Source organism: Mytilus galloprovincialis, chromosome 8, assembly GCF_965363235.1.
Source record: "Mytilus galloprovincialis chromosome 8, xbMytGall1.hap1.1, whole genome shotgun sequence".
In the NCBI taxonomy this organism is placed as follows: Eukaryota; Metazoa; Mollusca; class Bivalvia; order Mytilida; family Mytilidae; genus Mytilus; species Mytilus galloprovincialis.
In genome coordinates, this window is record NC_134845.1 from 59435317 (window position 1) to 59458298 (window position 22982).

The window sequence follows — 22982 nt, forward strand, 5'->3', positions numbered from 1 at the left end:
ACATAAGATAATTAGAGCACCAACCTTAATAAACCCATACTCAGATTAAATGAAGACGAACATCTTTTTAATATGTTTTGTTTCATTTTTTTTTTATAGATAACAAAGGAACTACAGTCATATGATAATGCCGGAGGAGGATATTATCCGTATTACGCTAGAATGTGGTATTGGCCGAGCACAGGCAGAGATGCTTCAGACGTGTTTGACGTAAGTGAGCCTCCGGGAGAGATTTTTGATTTTTATGATTACCTGGTCCTTTTAATAGTGATCATTTGATTACCAGACCAAATATTTCGTTTGAAATATAGTAATTTGTTATGTGATAATATTGGCCCAAAATTTTGTGAACATGTGATTACTTATACACCCCTATGAGGGGCCATGCATGCCAACATGAATGCAATTTTAATAAGTATGTTTATTACAAATTTATCCAAATGTTTCCCATTGACACCAAATATGTTTTCTCCCCCTTTCTCTCATTTGAATCAAACAAGATTTGTACCCTTCAAAATTATGGGTTTTTTAAGTCTTAAATATAGTTGTGATGTTTTCTGTTGTTACCGAGCAGAACTTGTTACAATTGAACAGGTTTAAGGAAGAAGAAAAGTCAGTAGACGGTTTATCCTACATAACTATAGCAACAAAATCACTGGAAATTTACATTTTTTCTAATCATAGTTATTTTGTCTACCTTATTGCTACTTATTATTCAGAAAATTTTCTTTATCATTTTCATATACACATGATAATTGTTATTTCAAGGGATAATTAATTAAAAGTGCTTCATATTTCATCTTAGAATGCAGTATTATACATGTAACAGATTCTTAATTTTGATTCTTCAAATCATTATTCATGTACCATACATTATTTCAAGGGCACAACACACCTTTAATCTTTACAACATACAACATTTATTACATACATTTTGTCATCGGAAGAGAAGATCGTTACAAATTATTTAAATTATCTTTTAAACGTGATCTCTTAATATTGTTTTTAAAACAAGGGTCTAGTTGTTTACACTCATTTGTTTTTTAATTATCAAATATTTTTTTTAGAATAATGGAATGGTTGTTCTGACAGATGCTTTGTTGTATAATTATCAAGAACCTTGTAAGTATTTTCATACATATATAGAAAAAGTACATATTTAAACTGACACTGTGATACATTTTTTTCTCAAGACACACGAGACAGTTACATATTACAATAATTAAATGTCGATGGTAGAGAAACATCGTATTGCACGATAATAAGATTTTTACTCGATAGTCATACAATCGTGGTCCTTCGTTTCCATAGATCTGCAATACTATATATCCTTTCTGTGTAATGTTATAAGGTATGGATACCTTTAATCGTGACTTCATAATAGGAAATGAAGACAAAAGAATGAACAATTGACGTCACTATTGAATTTTAAACAGTAAAAACCTAAGATTAAAAGAACCCCATGTTGATTAAAATAGAAACATAAACATGTATCAACCGACTAAGAATTCGAAAAAATATGTTTTTTTGAATGAGATTGCTCTCATAAACACAAAACTCAGTAAGACGTTTCATCATCATCATGCTGCTTTAAAAATAAAACACCCAATTTCCATTCAAATGTTTTCAAGTTTTATATTCCATCAAGTATGGAAAAGAAGAGAATAGATATAACAGTTTAAATGACTTTTTGAAAGAAAATAAATTGGGAGGTGTTGAAAATTGTGTAGTGTCTGTGCAATCACTTTTCAAATTCTGATCAGTGATCATGATTTGGTATCAATCATTTAAAATTGAGTCTTGCTTGAAGCTATTATTTAAATGTTGTACGTGTAGAACTTAACAAAACTCGATTCGAGCTATACATGGTACAAACGTTATGACGTAGTTTAACTCCTCCACAATGTTTCTTACGTACCCAGTCTGGCAATTTGTCAGTGGTTGTAATATATCATATTTTAATTTGTTTTGTTTTGATCTTTAGAAAATTCTGTATTGATTTTTATGCCCCACCTACGATAGTAGAGGGGCATTATGTTTTCTGGTCTGTGCGTCCGTTCGTCCGTTCGTTCGTCCGTTCGTTCGTCCGTCCGTCTGTCCCGCTCCAGGTTAAAGTTTTTGGTCAAGGTAGTTTTTGATGAAGTTGAAGTCTAATCGACTTCAAACTTAGTACACATGTTCCCTATGACATGATCTTTCTAATTTTAATGCCAAATTAGAGTTTTTACCCCAATTTCACGGTCCACTGGACATGGAAAATGATAGTGCGAGTGGGGCATTCGTGTACTGAGGACACATTCTTGTTTTACGGTGTTTTTGTAGAGTGTTATTTTTCTGTTCGTCTGTTACTCTTGTTTTCTAATTTTGCCATGGGATTGTCAGTATATCTTTAACCTATACTTTCGCTATCTCCAGCAGCTTTCATTTTTAGTGCTATACACTGTTAGACATCACTGATGATAATATATTTCCTCAATCTGTAAGAATGTTGAAACAAAATTGGGAAGAGTCCAGAAGATTAGATAGCTTATTTTTAGAACCTCCTTAAGGCATATTTTTGTTATAATACTCTTTGACTATGAAATCACCAATAATTAACTATTTTAAGTGGGATAAACACCAAAACTTTCCTTTTTACCCTCTCAGATCAATTTTCAATGAGCACATTTACATACCTTATGGTTCAATTTGATTAGTACCCATCATCTCTTTAAAGTGTATTTTGCCGTGTATTGTTCAGTCGTGATTTTTAACATTTATTTCAAACATGACTTTGAGCTTATTTTTTATTATGTTTTACTCATGTTGTATAATTTTTTTGGGTTAAGCAGCTCTGACAATTGAGAGACGTATATACATCTCAAAATTATGTACTAATTTCTGACAAATGAATTAAAAACATCTTTGAACATTTTGTTGGTCAGGCATTTGTTTATCATCTTGCATACAATTTTCCTTTTCACTTGCACACCTGTCTTCTTTTTTTACTCGCACACAATACTCCTTCTTCATCACTTGCATGCAATTTTACTTCTCATTTGCAACCTTTTTGCAATTCATTATTTTAAACTAAGATAAATCGGTGTATTATCTAACATTAGCAGATGATCAAGTAGACAAATAGTGCATATATGTGTGTTGTTTTTTGGCAATTTTCAAATCACATCGAAACTTTAATAACGTCAAAATCCACTAACAAAATAGTACATATCATATTGCCGGTACCTACGATCCGAGATACTAGGTTCGTGAAACTCTAAATGACTTGTTCAATCAACACTCTTATCGATCGTGCGGTGGTTATTCTAGTAAACATTGGATTCACTTGGTTCATTTCTGGACATTTGTGTTCTTATCTAATATTTGAATTGGTAAAGATTGTATGCCTTTTGTTATCTTGCATTTTTATGATTTTATTCAAATTTATTATCCACATTGTAATACTTTTATATACATATTAGTCCGTCCTGTAATGTTACGAAGAGGTGGACCTATGCTGCAAGCTATGCCTATGATGGCTATGTCTAATATGGCACCAGAAATGTCCGAAATGGGACGACCTTCCCCTAACAATCTCAAACCTGTGACAAAAGTTAGAAAACTTTTCCCAGAAACATGGCTCTGGCAAAATATCTCATCAGGGTAAGTTCCCCTGTGGTGGAAGATTTGAAGGTGTTTTTTAATCTAACCATGACACGGTATTGTTCATCTCTGTTATATATCTCTACCAATGATTTGATAAAAGTTTTTTTTTTTTATTTGAAATCATAAATAACCTGACAATACATACTCCGAGACACGACACACTAGTTGATTTTACTTTTGACTTTTGTCTTCGTTTGATTCCGTTTTTCTATAACAATTAGATAAGAGAACGTGATTGTTTTAAACATATGTTAAACATTCGTTTTAAACTTTTTAAAAACAGTCTGCTTTCCTTCGTAGCTGTTTTTCTAAAATCTTTATTTTTGTGCATTATTTGTAAATTGGCAATTGTGAAATACTCTTATTTTTCGACCTTTTTTAAAAATAAAATTGGTAATTTTCACGATAAAACAGATAATAATGTGGCTATGGATTTACCAAAAAAAAATTACTGTTAAAAATTCACATTCATTTTTTATTACAAAATTGAAATACAAGAAAACAAAATTTTAAATTCACATACAAGAACATTTGATTTGAAAATTAACATTCAACATAGTAAGATTTCAAAAGTAACATAGTTTGATTTTGTTTAAAAAAATGCTTCTTTTATGAAAAAAAAAACAGATATCATATCCATCAGAACATTTAATTCGAATCTGTAATTATTTCGGCAATGTTGTAAGTATTTCAGATTAAACTTCCATTGATCTTACGACCGCTGTATCGTGTATTATCGTCATTACTTGAATTACACTAGAATAAATTGATCTAAATTAAAAGATAGATTTTTTTCTTTTAAGTCTATTTCATTGTAGAGGGTTTTGATAACAGAGATGAACAATGTTTGTTTAGCAATTAACGATTGTGTGAAAATGATTTAATTCTGAACTTAAATCTTTAGAATACACCTAAATCATTTTAGTAGTGCTCAGAACCTTAAATAATTGAGTAGATTGAAAATTTCCATATTAAAATTGTATGGCCATTTATAATTAAATATATTTGCTCGAATAGCTTTGACTTTCTTTACATGTTTAAACAGATTATATCATTTTCACTATTTCTTTAGTTAGTAGCTAGTGCAACTAAGAATAAGACAATCTTCCCGGTAATTCGTGAGAGTTACAATCAATCTCAAATTTCAATACCAAGATCAAACCAATAGTGTGTTTTGCTTTAAATAGAAGTTCAATTATTTTATGTTTACACTTTTGTAAATTAAGTTTGTAGTTCGTTCTTAACATATATGTATAGGAAATGAACGCAACAGAAATTATATGAAACAACAATGTCTTTAAAATCCCTGGACCCTTTATTTGTCTTATTCTTATACAAAATCATTTGCATTGAGATGAGTAAAAGGTAAGTAGAAACTCGGAGAAATAGTTTAATCTTGCTTAGATTTTGACTTGAGTCAAACTGTTAGATATAGGTAAGTATTTCATTTTGCCCATTTGATTCTGTCGGCTGAAATTAAATACTTCGGTCTCCAATTGTACCCCCTTAATTTATTGTTCGACTCAGACGAGTAAGATTAAAAAACGACAATATAATAGTTCCATATTTTGTCGTGTTTAGTGTTTACAATGGCAGGAGTTAGTAGTAAAACGTGTCAACATTGACATGCATCTAGTATAGTTTTTAAGTCATACACTAATTTTTGTTCAGTTAACTAACTTGTATTTTCCAATTTTAAAGCACTTGCTCGATGTGGAATAAATTTACAAATCTATATTGCAGTCATATATTGTGTCAAACATGTCAAAAGGTTTTTATTTTATCAAATATGGGTAATTATTTCAAAACAAAAAGTGATAGGTAATAGTGCTTATATATAATAATATAGTCATTGCTATCAAATTTGCAGATGTCAATTCAAACGCTGGTTGAACCTTCTTTTTTGGTGCCAATAAGAGATATAGAGAAGAGTTCACAAGATGTATGCACTCTATGTGTATATTGTTTATACTTCTAACGTACAGGTTTAGTGCAAGGATTATTTTTTTTTCTCACCAGGTGAAAAATTCAAAGGAAGCCCCGTCATCTGTCGTTCGTCTGTTGTCATAAACTAAAAACCGTGCTCCCCTCCGATACTACTGGCCAAATGATATTCATTTTTATCAAAATGTTTGCTTGGATACCAAGTTTAAAAATTTGTATCTGGGGATGTTACCGATCAACACAAATGGTTGTTGTTGCTAAGCATAGATCATAGGGGTACATAGCAGTATTCTCAAAAACTGGAGCAATACAGCAGATATCACTGGTTTAAATGATTAGGTTAAAATCAATCCTTTACAAAAATGCAAAAAAACTGATTGAAATAAAGGAATACAATAAACATCAAAATATCCTTTAACAAGGTACCCATGCAAAAATAACTGATTGAAATAAAGGAATACAATAAATATCAATCTATTCTTTAACAAGGCTATCCATGCTCGGGAGCCTCTAATCAAATATCATATGCTGACCATTTTTAATGCTATTTAACTTAATTTAAAAAAAAGAAGTTGCATTGACCATCTTTTTTATATTCAAATAGATTGCAAATAAACTACTACTTAACGCTGTGTTATTAATGAACTACAACTACTACATTGTTATGTTCACACAGAAGTGCATATACATTTCACCAGCATTTATAAAAAGAAATTCCCAAATACACGCTTCAAAAAAAAATGTTAATATTTAGAAATAACCTTGTTTGCGGTAACTCAACTGATAGTATGTTTGTCAATTCCAATTATTGGTTTTAGTTTGTAAACAAGATTTGTTTTCTATCAATAGATTTATGACTTTTAAACAGCGGTACACTACTGGTGGCCTCATTGGCCCTTGGATTAAAGACCCCTTTTTAGTTTACTTCCTTTGGATGGAAAACGTTTAAAATGTCAATGTAGATTTAACTGAAAGAGCAAATTTATCTGTTTTTAAACCATTTATTATATTTAATTTTTAGTTATGCTAAATGCCCTCGATACTAGAAGTTATTCTTCAATACAAATGTTTTAAAACGCCGATATATCACTTTCAACTAATCAAGCTTTGTTTGCACAATTTGTTTGAAGATTATGGATAACTTAAACAGAAAAAAAAGATACAGCTAAAACAAATATTGCATAATAATAAGACAATTTGATTACACAGCCCATCATTGTATTTTCTTCTTTTTTCAAGACAACGCATCTCGTCGTCGTCGTTTAAGAAAACCTAAAGGTTCATGGAGAAGCTATAAAATGCTGCGACCATTTATAGAGCAACAATTTGCAAAAAAATCAATGACATCTGCAAGACTAACGCAACCATTGCAAAGCACATTGAAAAAGATAACGAAAGTTAGAAAAATATTCCCAGAAACCTGGTTGTGGAAGGATTTGTTAATAGAGTAATCCTTTTAAAGCATTTGCTATGTTCCGAATGGCTGAAAGTATTAAAATATAAGGATCAAACATCATGAGTTTACGGTTGCTAAAAATGAATCTGAATTGAATTCTACTTATTTGCAGTAACATGTTTGTAATTGCTACTTGCTAAATGCTTAATTCAAACTAATCACGTTTGAGTGCATAATTCTTGGTGCCAGATTCAAATATCTTTCAAACGATAGCTTACAATAACATGTGTTATGTAATATGATATGGCATTCATTTGCTATTCAACGCTTGCTAAAAGCTGCTAATTTGGTAATCTGCTATCAAACACAACACTTCTTTCTACTCTCTATTTTATCTTTATTACTATCCCCTTCATCTTTGTAATATTTTGTTGATATAAACTGTCGTATCCCTGTCGATAAATTCATTTCAATAATTATGCTTTAGTCCGGCCTTTGCCAGTAATGATGATGAACAGTCCAGTTGCTATCTCCAGCCGCTTTCATTTTTAGTGCTATACACTGTTAGATATTACTAATTATAATATATTTCCTCAATCTGTAAAAACGTTGAAACTTAATGGGGAAGAGTCCAGAAGATTAGATAGCATATTCTTAGAACCTGCTCAAGGCGTATTTCTGTTATAATACTCTTTGACTAAGAAATCACTGATAATTTACTTGTTTAAGTGGGAAAAACACAAACATTTTCCTTTTTACCATCGCAGACCAATTTTCAATGAGCACATTCATATTTCTTATGGATCAATTTGTGTAGTTCCCATCCTCCCTTTAAAGTGTATTTTACCGTGTATTGTTCAGTCGTGATTTTCAATATTTATATCAAACATGACTTTTAGCTTATGTGTTATTATGTGTTACTCATTGATAACTATCTTGTATACACGAAATTATATACTATATTTTTCCTGCTGTAACAGAAACACTACTGTATACTTGTTTTTGTTAAGCAACTCTGACAATCAAGTGACGTATATAAATCTCAAAATTATGTTTTAATTTCTGCAAATAAATTAAAAACATCTTCGAACATTTTTATGTTCAGGCATTGGTTTATCATCTTGCATGCAATTTTCCTTTTTCACTTGCATAACTGTTTCCTTTTTCACTTGCATAACTGTTTCCTTTTTTACTTGCACACAATACTCTTTCTTCATCACTTACACGCAATTTTCTTTCTCACTTCGTTATTAGAAAACTTACATAATTAAGATAATTTAGTAGATGAGCATGCAGAGTAGACAAGTTATGTATATATGTGTGTTTTTTTTCTTCTAAATTTCAAATCACATCAAAACTTTGTTGACATCAAAATCCACTAACAAAATACATGAAATAGTACATATTATATTGTGGGTACCAACAGTGTAAGCTATTATAGCTAGGTTTGTGGTACCCAACGTGACTTGATCAAACAACAGTTCAATCGATGGTGCGGTAAATGAAGTTATACTAGTAAAAATTGGATCCACCTGGTTTTATTCTGGACATTGGTGTTCTTATCCAATATTTGTATTGGTAAAGATTGTATGTCTTTTGTAAACATGCATCCGTTGTAGGATTTTTCTGATTTTTTTTTCAAATTTTATTATCCACATTGTAATACTTTTAAATATATACATATCAGTCCGTCCTTTAATGTTACGAAGAGGAGGACCTATGCTCCAAGGTATGCTCTCTGGAGGTATGCCTATGGCTAATATGGCACCAGAAATGGCCGAACTGGGACGACCTGCCCCTAACAATCTCAAACCTGTGACAAAAGTTAGAAAACTTTTCCCAGAAACTTGGCTATGGCAAAATATTTCATCAGGGTAAGTTCCCCTGTGGTGGAAGATTTGAAGGTGTTTTTGTTAACTGTTAAAACCTAACCATAATACTTTATTGTTCCTCTCTGTTATATACCTCTACCAATGATATGAGTAAAGTTTTTTGGTTTTTTTTAAATATTTGATATTATAAATAACATAGGAGTACATACTCGGAGACACGACACAATAGTTGATTTTACTTTTGACCTTTGTCTTCGTTTGATTCCGTTTTTCTATAACAATTAGATAAAAGAACGTGATTGTCTTAAACATATTTTTAGATATTCGTTTTAACTTTTTAAAAACAGTATGCTTACCTTCGTAGCTGTTTTTCTAAAATCTTTATTTTTGTGCATTATTTGTAAATTGGCAATTGTGAAATACTCTTATTTTTTTCGACCTTTTTTAAAAATAAAATTGGTAATTTTCACGATAAAACAGATACTTATGTGGCTATGGATTTACCAAAAAAAATTACTGTTCAAAATTCATATTAATTTTTTGATAACAAAATTGAAATTCAAGAAAATAAAATGTTATATTCACATACAAGAACATTTGATTTCAAAATTTACATTCAACATAGTAAGATTTCAAGAGTTACATAGTTTGATTTTGATTCAAAGTTCTTCTTGTGTAAAAAAAAAACTGTTATTCAGCACAATATTTCATTCGAATTTGATATTATTTCGGCTAAGTTGTAAGAACTGCAGATTTAACATCCATTGATCTGACGATTGCTGTATCGTGTAGTATCGTCATTACTTGAATGAAACGAGAATAAAATGATCCAAATCAAAAGATTTTTCTATTAAGTTCATTTTATTGTAGAGAGTTATGATAAAAGAGATGAACAATGTTTTTTTTTAGCAATTAACGATTGAGTGAAAATGATTTAATTCTGAAATTAACTCTTTAGAATAAACCTATATCATTTAAGTAGTGCTCAGAACCTAAAATGATTGAGAAGATTGTTAATTTTCATATTAAAAATGTATGGACATTTACAATTAATTTCATTGATTTGACTTTTTTACATGTTTAAACAGATTATATCATTTTCACTATTTCTATAGTTAGTAGCTACTGTAACTAAGAATAAGACAATCTTACCGTTATTTCGTGAGAGATGCAATCAATTTCAAATTTCAATACCAAGATCAAAACAATAGTGTGTTTTGTTTTAAATAGAAGTTCAATTATTTGATGTTCACACTTTTGTAAATTAAGTTTGCAGTTCGTTCTGAACATGTATTTATGAAAATGAACGCAACAGAAATTATATAAAACAAAAATGTCTTTGAAATCCCCAGACCCCTTATTTGTCTTATTCTTTTACAAAATCAATTGCATTGAGATGAGTAAAAGGTAAGTAGAAACTCGGAGAAATAGTTGAATCTTGCTTGGATTTTGACTTGAGTCAAACTGTAAGATATAGGTAAGTATTTCATTTCGACCATATGGTGCTGTAGGCTGACATTAAATACTTGGGTCTCCAATTGTACCACCTTAATTTATTGTTCGACTCTGACGAATAAGATTAAAAAATGACAGGAGTTAGTAGTAAAACGTGTCAACATTGACATGTGTCTAGTCTAGTTTTTAAGGCATAAACTCATTTTTGTTCAGCGTGCTAACTTGTATTTTCCAATGTAAAAGCACTTGCCAGCTGTGGGATAATTTTACAAACCTATATTGCAGTGATATATTGTGGCAATCATGTCAAAAGGTTTTTATTTAATCAAAGATGGGTCAAAATTTCAAAACAAAAAGTGACACGTAATAGCATGATAGTGCTTATACATTATGATATAGTCATTGATATCAAATTGCAGATGTCAATTCAAACGCTGGTTCAACCTTCTTTTTTGGTGCCAATAAGAGATATAGAGAAGAGTTCACAAGATGTATGCACTCTATGTGTATATTTTTTATACTTCTAACGTACAGGTTTAGTGCAAGGATTATTTTTTTTCTCACCAGGTGAAAAATTCAAAGAAAGCCCCATCATCTGTCGTTCGTCTGTTGTCATAAACTTAAAAACCGTGCCCTCCTCCGATACTACTGGCCAAATGATATTCATCTTTATCTAAATGTTTCCTTGCTTACCAAGTTTAAAAATTTGTATCTGGGGATGTTACCGATCAACACAAATGGTTGTTGTTGCTAAGCATAGATCATAGGGGTACATAGCAGTATTCTCAAAAACTGGAGCAATACAGCAAATATAACAGGTTTAAATGATCAGGTCAAAATCAATCATTTACAAAAATGCAAAACAACTGATTGAAATAAAGGAATACAATAAACATAAACATATCCTTTAACAAGGTACCCATGCAAAAATAACTGATTGAAATAAAGGAATACAATAAATATCAATCTATTCTTTAACAAGGCTATCCATGCTCGGGAGCCTCTAATCAAATATCATATGCTGACCATTTTTAATGCTATTTAACTTAATTTAAAAAAAGAAGTTGCATTGACCATCTTTTTTTTTTTATATTCAAATAGATTGCAAATAAACTTCTACTAAACGCTGTGTTATTAATGAACTACAACTACTACATTGTTATGTTCACATAGAAGTGCATATACATTTCACCTACCATTTATAAAAAGAAATTCGCGAATACACGCTTCAAAAAAGGATGTTAATATTTAGAAATAACCTTGTTTGCGGTAACTTTATTGGTAGTATGTTTGTCAATTCCAATTATTGGTTTTAGTTTGTAACCAAGATTTGTTTTCTATCAATAGATTTATGACTTTTTAACAGCGGTATACTACTGGTGGCCTCATTTGGCCCTTCGATTAAAGACCCCTTTTTAGTTTACTTCCTTTGGATGGAAAACGTTTAAAATGTCAATGTAGATTAAACTGAAAGAGCAAATTTATCTGTTTTTAAACCATTTATTATATTTAATTTTTAGTTCTGCTAAATACCCTCGATACTAGAAGTTATTCTTCAATACAAGTGTTTTAAAACGCCGATATATCACTTTCAACTAATCAAGCTTTGTTTGGACAATTTGTTTGAAGATTATGAATAACGTAAACAGAAAAAAAGATACAGCTAAAACAAATATTGCATAATAATAAGACAATTTGATTACACTGCCCATCATTGTATTTTCTTCTTTTTTCAAGACAACGCATCTCGTCGTCGTCGTTTAAGAAAACCTAAAGGTTCATGGAGAAGCTATAAAATGCTGCGACCATTTAAAGAGCAACAATTTGCAAAAAAATCAATGACATCTGCAAGACTAACGCAACCATTGCAAAGCACATTGAAAAAGATAACGAAAGTTAGAAAAATATTCCCAGAAACCTGGTTGTGGAAGGATTTGTTAATAGAGTAATCCTTTTAAAGCATTTGCTATGTTCCGAATGGATGAAAGTATTAAAATATAAGGATCTAACATCATGAGTTTACGGTTGCTAAAAATAAATCTGAATTGAATTCTACTTATTTGCAGTAACATTTTTGTAATTGCTACTTGCTAAATGCTTAATTCAAACTAATCACATTTGAGTGCATAATTCTTGGTGCCAGATTCAAATATCTTTCAAACGATAGCTTACAATAACATGTTTTATGTAATATGATATGGCATTCATTTGCTATTCAACGCTTGCTAAAAGCTGCTAATTTGGTAATCTGCTATCAAACACAACACTTCTTTCTACTCTCTATTTTATCTTTATTACTATCCCCTTCATCTTTGTAATATTTTGTTTATGTAAACTGTCTTATCCCTGTCGATAAATTCATTTCAATAATTATGCTTTATTCCGGCCTTTGCCAGTAATGATGATGAACAGTCCAGTTGCTTTTGGTGGTATGGGTGGTGTACCGGGTCCACCATCCCCAAATGGTTTAAAACCTGTTACAACAGTCAGAAAGATTTTTCCAGAAACATGGATGTGGTTGAATAAAACACTGCCGTGAGTTTTAAACTATTAAAAATGCAGATGTTTGCTAGTTGATCCAAAAACGTAAAACCAGCTGTCGAAAAGGTCATTTTGATTTTTTTTTCTAAATCATGTTCACTTACTTACATTTATATTAACGTTTTGTCAGTTTGAAACATTACAATTACGGATTGAAAGATAATTCTCATTAGTCATTATGTATTCTAAATCTTATAAGCATGATAATAAGATTAAAAGTGGTCGTCTGCCGACAACACATCTTTTTGACGTATTCAAAATTTGATACGAAACAATTGTTTCTTCACTTGTTGGTTGCGTTCGAATTATATTCAGTTTTTTATTCATACTTTTATGATTTTTAAAAAATAATTAAACACAATTTCGACTTAATGTGTTTGAAACGAATATAAATGATACTGGCTTATTTGATGGTCATTAACATTTTTGGACCAACTGCATCCACACCTATTTGATATGATAAGAGATAGAAAGAAATTTCGTTGTGTTTGCATGCTTGTGTGGTTAGAAGCGCTTGTTTATACAACACATGCCTTATATTATAGCAATTTTTGCGGGGTTTTATATATATTTTATTTGTTTACATATATATGCATGTATTGAGACTGTGTACAATATTGTTATCCTTATTTCATTTACTAGTATATAAACACACTATACATTTTAAAATCAATGGCATGAAAAACGCATAGTCTATATCGTTCATTCTATATAATATGAATTATTTTCATGTTCATATGATATTTTTTTCTTTCATTATTCATTCCTTTTTATTTACTTGCATATCAAAATGGCCATTCACTGCTAAAATATTTTTTTTCGTTTTCACGTTGCTACATTTATTGTACTCGGATTATATTTAATAAGTAAATGATATTAGTATACCCTTGTGCTTACAATTTTTTACGAAATGGTTCGTGCTTAAAACAAGATATATAAAAGGTTCGTTTGCGACCAAAATTTAAAAAAAACTGCACGTTAAATTAGCTTGAAATAAAGAATATAAGGAACGATGATCATGAATATGGTGGACTATAATTGCTAACTATTTCTTCGTTTGATCTCTGATGGATAGTTGGCAATCACAAACATACAACATCTCCTTATTTAAATATAGTAAAAACTATTTTTGATTGGTTTTGATGGATAAAATCACATTATTTCATTCGAATATTCAAACATGGTCTGTCATAATTCGTTAACGTTGTTAGTCTGTAGATTTAAGAGGCAACTATTTGCATTTACACATTAAAACTAAAAAGATGTACGTCCGCTGTAAAAATAGTTATTCCATTGTAGGGATATTAAACTCCTCAATGGACTAAATAATGTTTAAATTATTTTTATACTGCGATTAAACTAACGGCTTAGTGTGTTTCTATTTAATGGCAAGCATGTTGACTTCACTTGAAATACATAAACAGAGCTATGCCAACTAATATCAAAGATAAATTCGTAAAGAGAATTGTATGTTGAAAATGATCAAATGGGTGTATTACATGGAGGATTAAAGCAAACTGAAAGTTGGGCTTTGGCGCAAGCTATAAGGGTTATTCCCTCAAATGGGTAAATAGAGACACCAAACTGGCTGACTGAGTAACATTTCGTTAAAAAGAGCAATTTTCCTTACCAATACACAGCTCTTTTATTCACGTATTTTATTTCCATATATGATGAAAACAAAATGGATGCTCTTTCAATTACAAGTAAATTTATTTTAGTCCGAACGATCATTTTGATTTTAATTTCTGAAATGTCAAAACATAAATATTTACGGCTTTAACATTTTATCTATCAGATATTTTATTGAAAGTTATTTAGAACGGCCCAGACGGTATACAAATTCCTGCCATCCTAACATTGAAATCTAAACAAAAAGGTTTTTTTTAGGTCTTACATTTATTTAAAAGTCTGGTCGTTCAACTTTTAATCTAACGCAAAGCAGGTTATTTTCACATAAACCTAGTGATATCTCGTTAAACTACATGGAATCTGCAAAAAAATCACATTGGAAATATATTCAACCCCTTGTATGGTTTAAACACTTCTAAATACTCATCTTTAGGTTTCCAACGATACATGAGCCTCCTCAATTTGGGTTTTGAATATTTGATTACATGACTGAGTTTGTAATGATTATTTGAATGCAAGACCAAATATTTCATGATTATTTGATTATTTTATAATCTAGGACTATATTTTTGATAATTTGATTATTGTGTTTCAAAAATTAGTTAATGGTTATGCCATTGTATTGGCAACACATTTTTAATAGATGAGTACGTAGACTCCCCAAACTACTACTACGAGACCGAGGAAGTATATGATGATGTGGATGGTCTTCTTATGGAGGATGCAAGCCCCGGAAACGAAAAAAATCGAGTTGAATTAAAATCAATAAGTCGAGTAAGGAAACACTTTCCTGAAAGTTGGATATGGTTAAATGAAACAATTTCGTGAGTAAATGCTGCTTGCATCAGCTAAAAAAACAAATATATATTTATCTCTCTATCTCAGAATAGTAAAATGCGGCTCTTAGTTTAGGTAAATATATAACGAGTACAAATACAAGCTGTTTTATATTTATATAGTATTTTGTAGTGTTGTAATTTCATTAAATCTAAAATATGCACACGTTGGCTCCATGTAGATTAGTTTGATAGCTTTGTCTGTTGTTATTTATGTATTATTGTCATTTTGTTTTCTTTGGTTACATCTTCTGACATCAGACTCGGACTTCTCTTGAACTGAATTTTAATGTGCGTATTATTATGCGTTTACTTTTCTACATTGGCTAGAGGTATAGGTGGAGGGTTGAGATCTCACAAACATGTTTAACCCCGCCGCATTTTTGCGCCTGTCCCAAGTCAGGAGCCTCTGGCCTTTGTTAGTCTTGTATTATTTTAATTTTAGTTTCTTGTGTACAATTTGGAAATTAGTATGGCGTTCATTATCACTGAACTAGTATATATTTGTTAAGGGGCCAGTCGAAGGACGCCTCCGGGTGCGGGAATTTCTCGCTACATTGAAGACCTGTTGGTGACCTTCTGCTGTTGTTTTTTTCTATGGTCGGGTTGTTGTCTCTTTGGCACATTCCCCATTTCCATTCTCAATTTTATTATTACAATTTTTGTTGTTTAATTTAAGAATGTAAGTCATAACAGTGTTGTGACGGCCTGTATAAATCAAAATGGAAGAGATGAATACTTAACTTTTATCACCATAACTATGTAAATTTAACTACTTTGGTCTGATATGTGTTCAAACACTGTTTTGTGCATTTTATTTTTCCTTTTTATAGAGTTTTTGTTTAGCACTGTATTTCTTTCGTAAAAGGGTATATTTACTTCAACAAAGACAAACAATAACACCGAACTCCATTGAAAATTCTAAAAGAGGGCACATCCATTTTTATAGTAAAGGAAAGGAACGTGTGTATGACATGGATGATGTAGACCTACCGGAAATTGAACGGTTCAATTTACAAACGTTTGAACTATATTATGTGCAGCAATATATGTTGATTACTTCGGTATAGGGCAAATACAATGTAAATTATTCAACGAGCTAAAAAGAAATATAGACCTGTATCCAATATTTTGAAATATGAAATATCTACGAAAATTGATACCGCTGAAATAAAAGAATCTATAGTATGTACAATTCATCTACTACCATTCCTTATTGATGCCCCAAAACATATGATCTTATATTGACTACATGAAACAACATGACATGTATCTATAAATAAAGGCAATAATAGTATACCGCTGTTAAAAACTCGTAAATCTATGAACAAAAAACAAAATCGGGGTAACAGACTAAAACTGAGGGAAACACATTAAATATAAGAGGAGTACAACGACACAACATTAAAATCTAACACACACAGAAACAGACTAAGCATTAGACAAAATTCGATGAGAATAACAAATATAACATCAAAACCAAATACATGAATTTGGGATAGAAAAGTACCGTGACACGTATTATAGTAATATAACATATCTATTCAACTGAAAACGCTAGTCTCAGTTCAAAATCATTTCTAAAGAGCTCTTGATTTATTTTGATAGCATGCACCAATTGATTTATATTAGGCATTGACATGCAGTCTTAAGACGGTAGAACGTCAAACGTCCATACAAGTTAAATTGTACATGTTATATTTTCATCAATCTGCAGATGTTTTGGTTTTTATATCTTTTTTTTTTTTTAAATAGGCTTGATTAATATTTTCCGAGCATTTTAACCCTTGCTGTCACAACTCGTTCATATTAACAGTCTCTGTAAGTTTATGAGGCAAAGATGTGCATAAAACATTATGACTAGTTATATCCGCTGTTTAGATTTTTATCACATTGTATTGAACTGTTCCTAGCAGTACATAATTATTTAAATACAGGAATAAAACTGCATTTCTGTTTTTCGATTTAAACATGTTGACCCTGATTTAAAATGAAAACTTGATATGCACGACACATATATCATAGTAATATACAAACGAATTCAAATGTATGTTGAAAGGGACGCCACGTGTGTACATGGACATGGATGATGGAGGCAGACCAGAAGTTGGACTGTTGGCGCATGTTAAAAAAGTTCGAACTGAATTTCCTGAAACGTGGCTATGGATAAACAAAACGACTGAGTGAGCCAAATTTCGTTTAGAAAGAACAATCTTTCATACCTATACGCATCTTGTTCTTTGAAGGATTTGGATACTGAAAATCATTTCCATATATTTACATAGCTAAACGGATGTTCTTGGTGTTACTGGCAAATTGAACTGCAATTTTGATTTCATGTAATTTTGAATGGCATATATTGTGAACAGCACCATGTTTATTGCATGCTTACATTGCTTCATATCAGAATAAAGGCATTGTCGTGTAGTTTGAATAGGACATACACTAATGTATCCATCATAAAAGAGATGCCTTGCAATCTAAGACTTATAATGTAATAATACTGCTAGCTCTGTATGCCATCAAATAGGTGAAAGCTTCGTATTGAAATATATAATGGGAAATTGACAAGGCTTGTCACATGACATAGGTCGTCAATCGTCCCTACTATTTAAGGTATTTCCGTCACTCTGCAGACTATAAACTTATTCGATTTTTGGAAGGTTTAAGGTGTGTTTAAATTGTTATGTTTTTATGTTCATTTTGTTTTTATAAACAAGGTTTTTGTTGGCTTCTTTTCTTTAATTTAGTAAAAACTTTGCCGCACTTCTCTATTGTCATTGGATTACATTCATGATTTCATTACGCAGTTTCATACAAAAACAATTGAGGGGGTATCCTTATGTTTATAGTTTCTTTAATAGTCTGAGCTTCATACGAAATAAAATCAAGCTAAGTAACAAGAATCTCTGAAAAACGTGACAACATTCATGAAAGGGTTGACATATACAAAATAAATAATGTTTTTTAAAGATATAACTCTAAACCTAGGTAAAGCTTCTAAAAAAGTTGCAGATAAATAGGATTGGAAATCTTTCCAACCCCTTGATTGGTTTTAACACTTTTAAAATGGGGGTTTTTGATGCGACTGTCATACAAGTGAGTGGTTAAACTAGCTATATAACGAGATTCAATCCACCATGTTTTCTAACTACGAAAATGCCTGAATCAAGTTAGAAATATGACAGTTGTTATCTATTTGTTTGATGTGTTTGAACTTTTGATTTTGCCATTTGATTAGGGACTTTCCATTTTAATTTTCCTTTTGAGTTCAATATGTTTTTGATTTAACCTGTTAGTATATTCATTTAAAATATATACAAATACATATTCAAAGTTCATTACTACGATGTCTATGAAGTGAGTGCCTATATGAATGGCGATGTGAATGACGATGGGGGTCTACGCATGTCGCAGGACCAACATGCAAATCACCTTGAAAATGAAAATCTTCGTCCTAACGTCTTAAAACCAACGAGTCAAATAAGAAAACACTTTCCTGAAAGTTGGATATGGCTTAATGAAACGATTCCGTGAGTAACTGCTTGCCACAGATGCAAATAACAAATCTCTTCATCTCACAACAGTAAAATGCGGCAAATGGTGAAGATGCATATAAAATATATAAACAGATTCTTTTTTTTATGTGTAGTGCTGTCCTTTGTTTACATCGAACATGCGCTCATGCTTTTATGTTTTCTTTATGTAGCTTGACGTATAGCTTATACTTAACATTTTTATTTACCTATATGCATATGTTATTCATGGTTGGTGTGCTGGTGCTCTAGCTTGTTGAACCTCCCTCATGTATGACAGATGTCCATAGCTCCGTTACATATACAAATACATTAGCTTTTGTATGTTCTGTTTAAGATCCATTGTACTATTCGTCATTTATGACTACGAGACTTTTCGTGATGCCGACATTACCAGTGACCACAACAACTTCCTTAAGGCCCGTAGCTATGCAGGGAAAATCTTTAGAACCAATTAAACGTGTCCGAAAGATATTTCCAGATACTTGGTTGTGGAGTAATTTGACTGTTTCGTGAGTTGATACACCAGGGGATAGTCCTTATATTGTACTATAGTTTTAAGCTTCAAAATATATCTATACTAAACAGTGTATGTAGTAAAAATTATATTGAAAACATCACTACTTGATTATTATGTTAAACACCTGGCACGAATTTAAAATTAACACCTAATTAATCTTATATTTCATAAATCATTAGAAACTTTCAGCATCCACTTCATTGTCAGATATGTTTTTAGTTTAAAGATTAAGGTATCATGGATAATGCATTTGAAAATGTACTGTTACTGTACTAATGCGTTAGCCTAAAACTTTATTTATATGTAAGGAAAGCATCCTAAGTTATTTGTCATCCTGATTATCAAGTACAATGCCAAATATATATAAATAACCATAAAATATACAAAAAATAACCATAAAATATACAAAAGATAAACATAAATATGCAAAAAGTATCATACGTTGCAAAACAAGCCTATTACAACGTAAATATGTTATGAATAGCATAAGTCAATATTATTGTAAACAGTATACCCCTCTACTGCTTTCTATTTCTTTACAAATTTTAAAAAATTAAATATTCTGAATAGTATAAGTCGAAGTTCAGAGAGACACTATACCTGGCTATCGAAAGGTAAGTTTGACGAGTAAGAAATGAGAATATCAGGAATCAAATTGTGATGTTATTAAAATGTGAGTATATATTAAACAATTCAAATAGATGCATGTAGCATGTGATGTGAAATGTATAGCATGTGTTGATATCTTAAAATGTTGAAAAATGTATTTTGTTATTGTTTAACTTTAAGTGTATTGTAGGATGATACTCATTATCAACAGATATAACTTAAAAATTAAATGTGATATTTAATTTTTTTTATCATTTGAATTAATTACTTTAAATTAAAGAGCAAACTCGAACTACATTTATTATTACCGGTTTTTATCTCGTTTTTTCATATCTGTTTTGTTTATTTACTATGAATTTTGTTTCGTAGAATGAATTATAACGATAAGCAAGATCTGAATTTATTATTACGAAGTTATAATTGCCAACTTCAATGACGTGAAACTTAAAATATAAATTCACGTCAATTAAAAATGTATTGGTAAAATACATTCAAGAATATTCGATCAGTGTTAGCTTTCTCAAAACAAAGTTCTGGAACATTTATGTTTTTTTACAGTGACACAGGAAAAACAACAATCAACGTTAAAGTTCCAGATACTATTACTTCATGGGTTGCAACGGCTTTTGCAGTCAATCCCGAGTCTGGACTTGGACTGACAGCCCAACCATCAAACGTATGTTGTTTTTCCATTTTTATTTTTCCTAAACAAACGGCAATTCTTTTTCTTAAATTTGGTGCTGTAGACAATCTAGACACGTGTTGTAATCAGTTTGCAATGCAGTATACTGAGAATAACGATTTATGTACCAACTTACATTTTATGAATTGTACGTCTTATATACTTCATATGATTTCATTCGATAATTCATTTACATAAACAAAACTTCTTAGAAGTGTAAGAAACGAGTTCAAACTACAACCATTTCCAATTTAAATACTAAATTTATTAAGGAATGACTGTAATAGTTTTTCTGTTTGAAGGAATGACGTAAAAAAAATGTGGTGCACACTGAATAACGCCCATGCGGGTTATGTAAAAGTGTGAACCACATTATGTTATGTTATTGTTGACTAAACAGAAAATATATTACAGTCATTTCTTATAATTTAATAATAAATTCCATTTCAAGCCGTAGTAAATCATGAACATGAAAAATGTAAATCACGGTCACCTGTCACAATTACGTCTATGAGCTGATAAACAAAACACTTTTAGTTAATCAGAAGACGCATTACATTCTAGACTTAATTAAATTGTTTAACGATTGATTTCATTATGTTAAAATGTTTATTTCTGATTACAGTTGAATGTATTCATGCCGTTCTTTATGCAATTGGTACTACCATATTCAGTTGTACGAGGAGAACTTGTAGTTTTACAGATCAACATACACAATTATTTAGCAACAAGTGAATGGGTATGTATAATTAGTAGTATTGCCTAGTGAATAACTCCCTTTTGTAGATGAGTTTTAACAATGCTCTTTACTAGTTCCAATCTGTGTTCTATTGAGCTTCTAATGCAATTTTAAAAGTAAATTGTAAAGTTACCAAATAATGTCTTATATAGATATAAGAAGTGTGGTATCAATGCCAATGAGACGACTCTCCATCCAAGTCACAATTTATAAAAGTAAACCATTATAGGTCAAAGTACTGTCTTCAAGGTCTTATACATTATTGATAGAGGATTTACTCAATGAATTAATTAAGGTAGCCACACCAACTGATACTAATGGTTTACACAGAATGTGATTCATATGAGAATTTAAACAGATATCATTTTACAGAGTGAGAATGTGAACCAACTGTCTAATTCTGTAGACAAAAATGATAAGTTACAGCCGATTGCTTTGATTGTGTAGGTAAAGGTAATATCTTTGGTTAGCTTGCTTCTAGATGAACCGTGGAGTTATAATTAGGTTAGGTAAACTAAGAGTAAACTAGACGGACAACTAGACGGACAGATAACAAATATATCTGTCTGTAAGACTATGCTACTTCGAAAGGAGATAGTATACCTTAACTTATATAGACTTCGCAGTTCAGCTAGCAAGCAAGTTAACCAAAGATATTACATTTACAGACAAACTCAATGCAATCGGCTGTTAATGAATTTATTAGAAAGATCACATGCCATTTCTTCATTCAATATTAAATAGCAAAATATTATTTGTATTGTGATTAGAACCTCCATAATGATTGTGATCGTACACGCAGATGCTTTTTTATGTAATGAGTTTTTTCAAAGTTTTATCCTGCTGAGTTACATATCAGTTGTTTCGGAGGCGTTCTTGGAGCATTGAATGACATACGTACACACCAACTGAAGTAATGTTCCTTCTTAGTTTTTAAATAAACTCACCATAGATACCAGGATTTAATTTTTTATTTACGCAAGATGCGTATTTCGTCTACAAAAGACTCATCAGTGACGCTCCAATCCCAAAAAGTTATAAAGGCAAAATAAAGTACGAAGTTTAAGAGCAAACACAACTGTTCTATACCAAACATTTTTATGTGTGGCTTACATTTTATTTTGCAGGTTTTGGTGATATTGGAGAAAAATATGGATATGGAAAATGAGATAACATACAGCTCTGGAGCAAGGAAACGAATGCATGCTAAAGTTGGCAGGTGGATTAAGGTGAGTCTTATCCGTATAGGAACTTTGATACATACACAGTACGTACAACATCGCCCTGGTTGTCCTTTAACACCATTTCCAATGTATGTTTAAACATTATATTGTTTGATCTTATATGTTTATATTGAACGACACTTTGATGTTGATGTTAATTTTACTTCATCTTCTGTTTTGTTCTGAATCGATACAAATTTAATTTATCATTAAATGTAAAAATTAGTTTAAGATAGATGTATCTGTCAATCAATCTGGATCTCAGTTTTAGCGATATTGTTTAAGATTGTCCTACAGTGGGAGGGGGTGTAGCATGTCATCAAACACCCATTTTGTTTCTTAAAATCATCTTAAATAAAGCTAGCCAAGGTTAACGATTCAGGCCCTTCATG

The 22982-nt window shown here is 30.9% G+C and overlaps 1 protein-coding gene across 4 annotated transcripts in view; it reads left to right on the forward strand.

Moving 5' to 3' along the window:
- Positions 1-22982, forward strand: part of LOC143042300 (CD109 antigen-like) — a 52598-nt gene that overhangs the window by 16398 nt on the left and 13218 nt on the right. The window contains exons 15-20 of one of the 4 annotated variants that reach the window (XM_076214574.1): positions 100-210; positions 1068-1122; positions 3462-3642; positions 20505-20622; positions 21254-21367; positions 22495-22596. In XM_076214574.1, coding sequence (XP_076070689.1) covers positions 100-210; positions 1068-1122; positions 3462-3642; positions 20505-20622; positions 21254-21367; positions 22495-22596 — 681 coding nt within the window. Of the gene's footprint in view, positions 1-99; positions 211-1067; positions 1123-3461; positions 3643-8672; positions 8860-12652; positions 12808-17340; positions 17465-20504; positions 20623-21253; positions 21368-22494; positions 22597-22982 lie in introns of all 4 variants that reach the window. The other 3 variants (XM_076214571.1, XM_076214573.1, XM_076214572.1) reach the window with 3 other exon arrangements.